Raw genomic sequence first — 11,121 nt, 5'->3', positions numbered from 1 at the left:
AGTACGGGTGGCAACCCTAGCCGTCACTGCTCCTGAAGAGACCATAAAAGAAGTACAAAAATTTGCAGTTTTTACAAGACGGCCATGTTTTACTAAGGTTCTACAAAAATTACCATTTCAAAATGTTCGGAATTTGTATTTTTGTTTTATTATATAAAAATATCCACAGATTTAACACAAAATAAGATTCTAAAAACTGGTGAGGAAATATTAAATTTGTATTGCATAAACCAAAACTATAGTAAATTTAAATTTTGTTTTAAATAAAGTAGCCTATTATTTCTATATTTACGTGCTTTTATTCGGGAATCGCATAATTATATTCAGAATTAGTTCATAGTTAAAACTTTGTCCGTTGTTTCTAAAAGTTTATGAATTGTATTTTTTGGTTGGAGAACACAATTAGAATTTTAACATCCTTCTTAATGGACTGCTGCGTAATTATATTTTTTTAGTTTGAAATATAGTGGATGCACCCACATTTACTGGACATTACAAATATATTAATTTCTGAGAACTGAAGAACAATTTGCAACGTAAAACCCAAAATTAAATTTCGGAGAAAAATGACTATATACCAAACTGCCAGCAAGATGTGAAATGATTATTAAAAAGTTGTTTAAACTAAAATTTTAGAAGTTGTGTTGGGTTTAAAGACAATCTATATAGAGGCTAAAGACTTGGGACAAAATTGTTTTCAACTAGCAATAAGTTAATGTACGAAATTTCTATAATAATCGAATAATAACCTCTGAAGGTGGAAAATTTCCTTCAAATTTAAATGAGGCCACCTTTGAGACAGCGCATTCAATAGAAACAGAATCATTAAAATCGGTTCACAATAGGCGACGAAATTTCTTTTTCTGAAGTCGATTGAAAAGAGACGTTTACTAACACATTTTATACACACCACGTCCATAGATACATATAATCTAAAGTTCAAGAAAATTAAACTTTCGTGATATACACGGCCTTAATGAGATTTGCATTACAAAAGACGAGAACTTTTTAAGTTCTATAAAGTAAAAAAAAGAAAAATTAAAATTATTTTGAGCACCCAGTTAAAATGCACGAATTCATAAAATGGATGCTTAGAAAGTGAAGCATTTGTTTTTATAATTTTCTGAAAGAAATTAAAATAAATTGGCTTGGTTGAACATTATTCAAATACAACTTCAGTTATACGTAGTCTCGTTAATTTTAATGACTGACAATGAGGATTGTATTTTATATGGTTCTCTTTATGAGATATTAAAGCTTTGTAATGGGGGTATGCAAGGGAAGAAAAAGTGAGGAAAGAGTGAATATAAAGATAGAAGTAAATTAGAAGAAGTGGCTGATTTTAGGCATCTAGGAAGTCAGATAAGTCAGGACGGAAGGTGTAGTATAAAGCAAAGGATAGCGCAGGGTCGTGTCGCCTTCAATAAAAAGAAGTCACTTCTATGCTCGCGAACGGTTAATTTGGAAATTCGAAAAAAGTTGTTAAAGGTGTATGTTTGGAACGCGGCGCTGTATGGGAGCGAAACATGGACAGTAGGCGTACCGGAAAAGGTTAGAAACGTTCGAAATGTGGTGTTACAGGCGAATGATGAAGATACCGTGGATAGAGAGGGTTAGAAATGAAGAGGTATTAGAAAGAATAGGAGAAGAGAAGACTATGGAAATCAATAAAAAATAGGCGAAATAGGTTGGTAGGACACCTTCTCAGGTATGAAGGTCTAGTCAGAGACATATTAGAGGCAGAAACGGGAGTTAGGAGAGGTATAGGTAGACCTAGGTTAGATTACTGTAAATTAACGCAAATAGTTAAGGATGTGGGCTGTTCTAATTTTAGGGAAATGCGAAGATTAGCTCAGGATAGGAAAGAGTGGTGGCACGTGTCCAACCGGTCTTAGGATTGATCAGCTTATGATGATAATGGGATATAAGGTATATGGGGATAAAAATGTGTGAAGTGTGCATTATTTCACCAACAAAAATTTTTGTAATTATTACAAACAGAAGCTAAATTAGAATTAATATAAAACAAATACACTAGATATAACAGACTAAAACATAACATGATACTTATTATGTAACAGCAGATTTTTTTATTATGATTATAATTTGAATTAAAAAAAAATGTAGATATAAATAAGAACCATGAGATGATAGGTAAATAATAGTATCAGTTAGTATAACTTACCCAGACATCTAAAAGGTTTGACCCATCGAGCGGTTTTACATTTTCCTCTTCCTTGCGCCCCTGTCGAAGATCCCGACCTGCACCATCCGGTAATTCTCAAGTAATGACTACTCTCCACTATGTTTGTAATATCTCGTTTCGGATAAGCCTGAAACAAAAAATATTTTGTAACAAATGAATTGCAGAAAAATATTATAAAACAGTTTTATCATTTGTTAAAAATTTGAATACGAGTTATACTTTCAAAATGATTTTTCTAAAATATTACGATTTGATATGGTCATTATTTACGTAGAATAAAAAATTATTGCACGTATGGACATAAGCGATTAACCTGAATAAAGAGAGTTGTTATTATAAGTACTATACTTTCACAATAAGCGAAACATCCCTTACCTACTTTGTTCTTTATCACTAACTAGGTTTTACCCGCAGTTTCGCTCGCGTTGATGTCCTAAATACATGTTAAGGATCATCGACGACCACATAAACCTCATTTTTCTATTCCTCGGGAACAGTATTTTTCTGGATAAAAGGTACCCTGTGTCCTTTTCTGTACCCCTGACAATGTGTGTACAAAATTTCATGATGATCGGTTGAGGAGTTAAGGCGTGAAATAATAATATACAAACAAACAAACANGCTCTACACACCTATAAAACTTTTGCTTTGTTTTCTATTGTTAATTTATATACATTTTTCTTTTAAGAAATTGCTAAACATTTTTGTCTAGTACTGTACAGTTCTAGCCGATCTTCTAAGACCGCCCATCGAGAGCTACGCTCGTTCAAGCTTGTTCCAACTATTTCTGTCTTGCTCACGCCTAGTGTGTATTCTTCTATCTTCGCGCAAATTTCTTCAAGGTCACAATTCTAACAAATTGAAATGGACTGTACCTCTGTTAACGAAAGCAATCTCCTAAGCATGAATGGAAAGATCAAAATGTCTAGCTTGAATTTATTTATGAAAACAGGCTGGTCATATTTTTTGGGAGAAATTTCAGAATATAATCCTGAGAAAAACAGCTATGACATGCACAGCAGACATTTGAAATCTGATCATTAAGGATTTCTTTTGTACCGCAATCTAATGAACGAAATGGAAACAGCTTTGTATAGTACAGCCGCTTCGCTGAGCATAATCCTTATCATCCTTTCAGAGGTTGAATTTTTTAAAATGCCGAAATAGGTGACTGATTAATTATATCAAAGTGTATAAAACCAACTTTCATGTGAATCTAACCGTAAACAAAATGTTCCATAAAAATTTTGCTACCCTTCTTCATTCCTATAGGGGCTGAATTTCGAAATCTATGGTATTCTTTTTACATACATCATAAAAGAAATCTGTGTACAAAATTTTAGCTGTCTAGGTCCAAGAGGTTAGTCTGTACGTTTATGAGTCAGTGAGTTAGTGAGTCAGGGCTTTTCTTTTTAAACGTATAAATAATATTTTATAACGGAAAGCACAAAAAAAATATATTTTGTTAACGAATTAAAGCTTGATTCTCACTATCCATAAGTTGAATGTCAGCAGTCGTCCGTCAAAGTATTATTCCGTTTAAAAGGCATTGAGGATTCCCACTATCCGTGCAATTATCCGTTAGCCCACCTCCAGCCGGCGTCTATCGGTGACCAATATCGCTAACATCCGGTGACGGTTGTTGCGGATAATGAGAATACCCCGATTAGAATTTTGAGGGGGGTGTTGGTAGGGTCCCTAACTGGAAGTCACACTACCTCTTGCAAGCCCCAAGTTTATACAAGTGCCCCTTAAGACCCATATGAAAAACTCATAAGGCAAGCGGGGGAGTCCCTATATCGGCATGCCCCTCATTAGCCACATGAGGTTCGCACACCCTATAAATTCCAGTCGAGACATTCAAATCGTTAATACTCAGCAAAAAGGTACTTTTATTAAGCAAAAAGAACGAAAAATTAATTCTAATATGGAAAAATATTTTATTTTCCCGCTTTTCGTGTTTGCCTTTTCTTTTCCATCTCCTCATTTTCTTCTTCCAGTAAAAGAGTAATAACTGCTAAATTGGTAAGCGAATATTTTTTAAGCATCGCGATGCTATTCATCTAAAAAATTGCCGAAAAACTGACGGTCGTTGTTGTATAATGAGAATACAACATAATAAAGAAACTTGTGGTAGTGAATTTCGGTAGCTTGCGTAACTATGTCTAGGTGAAGAGGTGCACAAAGAAGCGGTCGGGTAACGAAGTGCTTATCAAGCCACGTTAGAAGAGAAGGAATGATGTATTATCACACTTTTTATTTCAAACACGCTACTGGTACTATAGTTTATATAGGACGCTGTCCCCAGATATTTATGCTCTAAGTTACAGTGTAGTCAGTCTAACATTAGAATTGTAGTGAGTACCATATAATAAATTAACCATTTTACTAGTTCTACTTATTAAGAAAATATACATTTACGTCTTTGTTCAAATCTGCAATATTCTGTAATTAGGATTTTAATAACTTTTCCTAAAATGTCGTATTTTTTCTTGGCATATTTTTAAGTAAACCTAAATGTTTGAATTGGTAGCTATTAACTATTACAAAAAGGTGCTTTAAGTAATGTTTTCTACGAATTGTTTATAAGCCATCAAACTATTAGCTGAAAAGATTCATATTCATAATATCGAACAAGAAATTGATTAGTAAGTATATATACATTGAATTTTGAAAAGGTGCTCCGATTCCGATGCTAATTGGAAAAGCGGAACTCAATGATCTCGTCGAAGCCGTGCCTATTAAAGCAAAAGAGATGCATCCAACCGATAGTCCTCGAAAAGCTTAATTTAAATTAGCTTTTGATATTTAATTGGCATAAAATAAAGAAAACAGTCGAATTATACAGTTTTGTAATAGCTGTAGGAAAATACACGAAACCAGCAAAAAAATTAATAGTTTAAAATAGCAAGTCTTGACTAGGTTTTGAGTTCTCATTAAAATTATTTATCATCATCATCTTAAGGATTTCAGCTCAAGGACTGGTTGGATACGCAGCCCTACTACGTATCTCGAAAACTCGACCAACCTACATCATTGCTTGCACGTGTTTTGGCTCGTCTTCAATTTTTGCCTAGTCCAAAAAATTCATCAAAGAATCTGTATCAAATTTTGTGTGAAAATCAAAATTAAGTGCGCGGACGCATTCCGAATGTTGACTGTCGAATATGGTGAAGTTACCTTAAACCGAAGCAACGTTTATCGGTGGTACAAAGGGCCGAGAAAATGTGAACGTCGAAGAGTGTGCCGGATGCCTGAGCACGTCAACAGAAGAAAACATTGATGAAGTGAAGAAAATAGTATTGGCCAATCGTTGAATCACCGTTAGAGAAGTTTTTGGCATGAGAAGGGTCGCCGCGAAATTCGTACCAAAATTGCTCAATTTCTACCAAAAACAGCATCGCCTTAATATTGCTAGGGAGTTGTTGGACTCTGTCCGCAGCGACCCAAATTTTCTCCAGAGGGTCATAACTGGTGACGAATCATAGGTTTATGGTTATGATGTGGAAACCATCCCTCAATCATCCCACGAGCAAAGACCGAAAAAAGCACGCCAAGTTAGGTCGAATGTAAAGGTTTTGCTTAATGTTTTCTTCGATTGCAGGGACGTGGTGCATCATGAGTTTTTACTACAAGGTAGAACGATCAATAAGGAATATTACCTGCAAGTTATGCGCAATTTGCGCAAAGCAATCCGCTAGAAACGCCAACAAACAATGGCTTTTGCGCGAATTTTTGGCCAAACACAACACACCATTCGCAAGGACGACGCTACGCTACAGTTGAGGAGATAAAGACGCCATAATGTTTTGTGCTTCGAGGATTGAAAAAAAACTTTGGCACAAGTGTGTAATATCTGGTGAGATTTACTTTGAAGGGGGACAATATAGATATTCATGAATAAATAAATTTTTCAAAAATTCGTGATACTAACCGACGTCGTATAAGAAAAAAATAGATATGATACAAGTGCACTTTCTGAGGCATGAATGACTAGTTAGATTCATATTTAAAGCAGAAACTGGAGTTAAGAGGAAGGCCTATTGATTAGATTACCTCTTAAAGATAGTTCAGGATAAGGAATGGTTTACTTTTCGGGAAATACGCCAATTGGCTCAGGATGAGAACTGGCAAACCACCTTTGATGAATAGAAAATTCAAATGCATTTCTTAATTTATTAAAAGTAAATAATCCTCATACATTGGTAAAGGCTTTCGCTGTCAATAGGTGAACTGATGCTGTCCTGTTTCGGGTCTAAATGCCGTTGTGTGTTGGAGTTATTTCCTAACGTTTCGCTAACACGAATGACGAATTTCTTCAGAGGTCCTGTCCTTCCATCTCCGATGCTGAATGTGGAGTCCTCAGAAGTTCACCCACTCGTGTCAGCGAAACGTTAGGAAATAATTCCAACACACGACGGCATTTAGACCAGAAACTGCACAGCATCAGTTCAAATAATTCTTAGTTTAATGCCCTTAAATATCTTATACAATGTGTGAAGTTATTCAAATACAATTTAATTTATTGTATGACGGCTGAAAGTTTTTATTGCAGGTAAACATTGTAACAACAGTATAAATTAAACACAATAGTTCACCTTAAACCATAAAACAATTAATTAAATTGTTCTCAGCTTCAAAACACCTTGTTGCTTCTAAAGTTATTAAATTAGTTTGGAAGTCCTGTCGTTGAAGAAGATACTGTTCGTTCCATTTAACAAGCGTCACAGAAGCTATTTTCTTGTTAGTTTTTGGGATGTGATACAAATACTAATTTTAACACTGTTTTAGTAGGAACAGCAAACCCTTTTTCACTTTTCATTAGCTTTAACAGTAATTTCCTTAAATGTGAATACCAACAAAAATTTTTGAAAACACGTTGTATCTATGGAATATTGTAGTTCGATATTTTTGCGTATATTTAGAATAAATTTAATATATGTATGTAGGTATCAACATTAATTACTCCAGCATGATTAGCTAATATATGATGCTATAATTCTACACTGTTACAAAGACAATAATAAAATTAAGTACGTTTAAATATGTGTCGAGTACAAAATAAGGTAAGTAGTCCTAAATGGTTGAGTTTTATTTCAGATTCTTGAGTGTTGCTTGCCTAGAATATTTTCCTAATAAAGAACCACTTAACCCTTTTCGGTAAAAAAGAGATTTTTTTGTTGAATATAACGGCCTAATATAATTTTGATCTGATCTTCAGGGATGGTAGCTCGTTCGTAGTTCACTGGTGCTTTTTGTGCTTTACATATGTCTGATCAGTATTCCGGAATACTTAAAGGGTAACATTTAGAGGCACTGTAGAGTGCATCTCGTTGTAGTACCACAACGTAGGGTATGTAAAAAGTGTGTATAAAAACTACCCCAGTTAACGAGCCATCAGTGATTGAGAACAGTTACCACATCATCTTATCGGCTTTCGACGAAACACACATACCTATTGCTGACCTTCGCAAACAGCTGATACGTAGACATGTCAATTGTACGTACTTATTAGTAATAGTTTGCACACCACAAAATACAAGAATTAGTTGAATGTGAAAATTCACATGCGGTGGTCACAAATGGACGATATCACGTGAATACTCGTCATCGACATTATTACCACAGTTAGGGCTTTCAATAAGGTCACTACCCTTATGTATATGTATATCACTGAGTGGTGTGAGATGGCTCATTGTGATTCTTTTTCATGTGCCTCCTTTTCCCTTAATTTTTCCGGAGGACTCATCAGACATAGTGTATATATATATACACTTAAAAACTAACACCGAAAAATGCATTATATTATTGACAGTGTTACTAGATGTGCTGCTTGACTATATCATAAAATGCGTATAATACATAAATATAAACAAGAATACTGGGGATGGAGGTAAAGTTAGTGGATTTTTTTGACCTTAGGGTGATTGTTAGTGACTACGTAACTACAACTAAAATAAAATTGTCTTTTTTGTGAAGAATATCTTCCCATTTGGACATAATTTGTTATTGATATCTGTCGGGAAGTTCTGAATACAATTAAGTATAAAGTTTTTGTTGTAGAAACGTATGGACAATATTCTGAATTTCAAATAGACAAAAAAGGAGTCGTATGGATTGCGCACCAACAAAAGTAAAAGTGTCTAAATTTTACAGAGATCAAGTGCATTAATTACTAAATGAACCGTTCTTCAGTGACAACGTTATCGTAGGTTCGCAAAACCACTGAGATGTCAGCCGCAGTTGCCGACTAGCCTGGTCCTTCAACCCGAATCATAATTCTGCCTTGAATTCCGGCCGCGAAAACTTATGTTCTTATAATGCATTAATTGTTCAGTTGACTGAAAAATGTAAGTTTAAAAAGGACAAGAAGATTTATTATCCCGATAATTCTCTTACGAAATAGATACAATAAAATTGCTGTTGTTGAAAATTCCTGAGTCAATAAGAATTAACTGGAATGTCCATATTCGGAAAGCATTGTTCCCTACCAACAACATTTGCATACCAGGCCAATAAACTTGNACGTCATGTAAAGGACAAATTTGGATGCTTTGCGCTGTTCATCCGTTTCCGATTAGAGAACAGATTTTAAAGGGTCGACCCATTTATTAAAGCTGTGTGCTCTTTGTCCGTTTACGTTAGCTGTTAGTATTTGCGTGCGAACCGGTACACATGTATTTTTTACCCTTAAAAGTATTGGGTATTCTTCCGTATTGCGCGACACATTCCCTGGTACATATTCCGGGGGTTATTTAAGGGAATACTGTACCTAGTTCTAAGTCTGGGTTTTCTAGGTTTTGAGTATTTTTGAAGAAACGAGCCGTCACTAGGGGTGCCACCTTTTCAGGCTTTACATAAAGTATTTCTCGACTAAAAGGTTAAAAAAAAGTACTCAGCATAAACAGATTCTTGAGTGTTGCTTGCCTAGAATATTTTCCTAATAAAGAACCACTTAACCCTTTTCGGTAAAAAAGAGATTTTTTTTTTGTTGAATATAACGGCCTAATATAATTTTGATCTGATCTTCAGGGATGGTAGCTCGTTCGTAGTTCATTGGTGCTTTTTGTGCTTTACATATGTCTGATCAGTATTCCAGAATACTTAAAGGGTAACATTTAGAGGCACTGTAGAGTGCATCTCGTTATAGTACCACAACGTAGGGTATGTAAAAAGTGCGTATAAAAACTACCCCAGTTAACGAGCCATCAATGATTGAGAACAGTTACCACATCATCTTATCGGCTTTCGACGAAACACACATACCTACTGGTGACCTTCGCAAACAGCTGATACGTAGACAAGTCAATTGTACGTACTTATTAGTAATAATCTGCACACCACAAAGTACAAAAATAAGTTGAATGTGGAAATTCACATGCGGTGGTCACATATGGACGATATCACGTGAATACCTTTCATCGACATTATTACCACAGTTAGGGCTTTCGGTAAAGTCACTACCCTTATGTTTATGTATATTACTGAGTGGTGTGAGATGGCTCATTCTAATTCTTTTTCATGTGCCTCCTTTTCCTTTAATTTTTCCGGAGTACTCATCAGACATATAGTGTATATATATATACTTAAAAACTAACACCGAAAAATGCATTATATTATTGATAGTGTTACTAGATGTGCTGCTTGACTATATCATAAAATGCGTATAATACATAAATATAAACAAGAATACTGGGGATGGAGGTAAAGTTAGTGGATTTTTTTGACCTTAGGGTGATTGTTAGTGACTACGTAACTACAACTAAAATAAAATTGTCTTTTTTGTGAAGAATATCTTCCCATTTGGACATAATTTGTTATTGATATCTGTCGGGAAGTTCTGAATACAATTAAGTATAAAGTTTTTGTTGTAGAAACGTATGGACAATATTCTGAATTTCAAATAGACAAAAAAGGAGTCGTATGGATTGCGCACCAACAAAAGTAAAAGTGTCTAAATTTTACAGAGATCAAGTGCATTAATTACTAAATGAACCGTTCTTCAGTGACAACGTTATCGTAGGTTCGCAAAACCACTGAGATGTCAGCCGCAGTTGCCGACTAGCCTGGTCCTTCAACCCGAATCATAATTCTGCCTTGAATTCCGGCCGCGAAAACTTATGTTCTTATAATGCATTAATTGTTCAGTTGACTGAAAAATGTAAGTTTAAAAAGGACAAGAAGATTTATTATCCCGATAATTCTCTTACGAAATAGATACAATAAAATTGCGATTGTTGAAAATTCCTGAGTCAATAAGAATTAACTGGAATGTCCATATTCGGAAAGCATTGTTCCCTACCAACAACATTTGCATACCAGGCCAATAAACTTGCATATATATGATGCAGAGAATTGGTGGTTAGCGTTATCTCTCTTATTGCTCCATCAATTTGCCCCGTCGGAAGTTCATCGTACGTTTCTGGCTCCCGTGCACACAATAGCTGATAATCGTGCACAGAAGCAGAAAGCACAAGACTAACCATTATAAAAGGGTCTCCCATTGGTATAAAGCGGTCAATATTGCTATTGCTCAGGTTTCAAACTTAATTTTCACTTTATTTCACGAACTTATATATCTACTAGTTATGTACATTTAGATGAACACAGAACAGGGGCATAATTTAGTAAACCAACACGTAACTTTCATAAATAAACATGGCATATGTTAGAAGTCAGAAAAAATTAAGGTAAAGGTCTAGATGATGGATGAGGAAAATCGAAAGAGGAGGTCTCCCCCACCACTGTATCATAAAAAGTTCGTGGCGGTCTCACCCCCATAAAAAGTTATAAGGGTTCAAAGTTAATAAATATGCCAATTTTTATACATTTCTAGGCATGTAAATATTTATATAGTCATTCTTAAACAATATTCAAAGGTAAAACTAATGGAAAAATACATAAAAATATTGAGA

At 34.8% G+C, this 11,121-nt stretch overlaps 1 protein-coding gene and 1 long non-coding RNA gene across 2 annotated transcripts in view; one reads left to right on the top strand and one right to left on the bottom strand.

The window, feature by feature from the left end:
- LOC108737795 overlaps positions 1-11,121 on the top strand; it is a 198,204-nt gene that overhangs the window by 141,898 nt on the left and 45,185 nt on the right. The window lies entirely within an intron of this gene.
- The window catches only part of LOC108737789 (amyloid-beta-like protein), a 61,851-nt gene that overhangs the window by 17,334 nt on the left and 33,396 nt on the right, over positions 1-11,121 (bottom strand). Inside the window, exon 2 of the mRNA XM_018470888.2 lies at positions 2,186-2,333. Within this exon, the coding sequence (XP_018326390.2) occupies positions 2,186-2,333 (148 nt within the window). The remainder of the gene's footprint in view (positions 1-2,185; positions 2,334-11,121) is intronic.

The sequence above is a fragment of the Agrilus planipennis genome, unplaced genomic scaffold (assembly GCF_000699045.2).
Source record: "Agrilus planipennis isolate EAB-ADULT unplaced genomic scaffold, Apla_2.0 scaffold183, whole genome shotgun sequence".
NCBI lineage: Eukaryota > Metazoa > Arthropoda > Insecta > Coleoptera > Buprestidae > Agrilus > Agrilus planipennis.
This window is presented reverse-complemented; position numbering and strand designations above follow the sequence as displayed.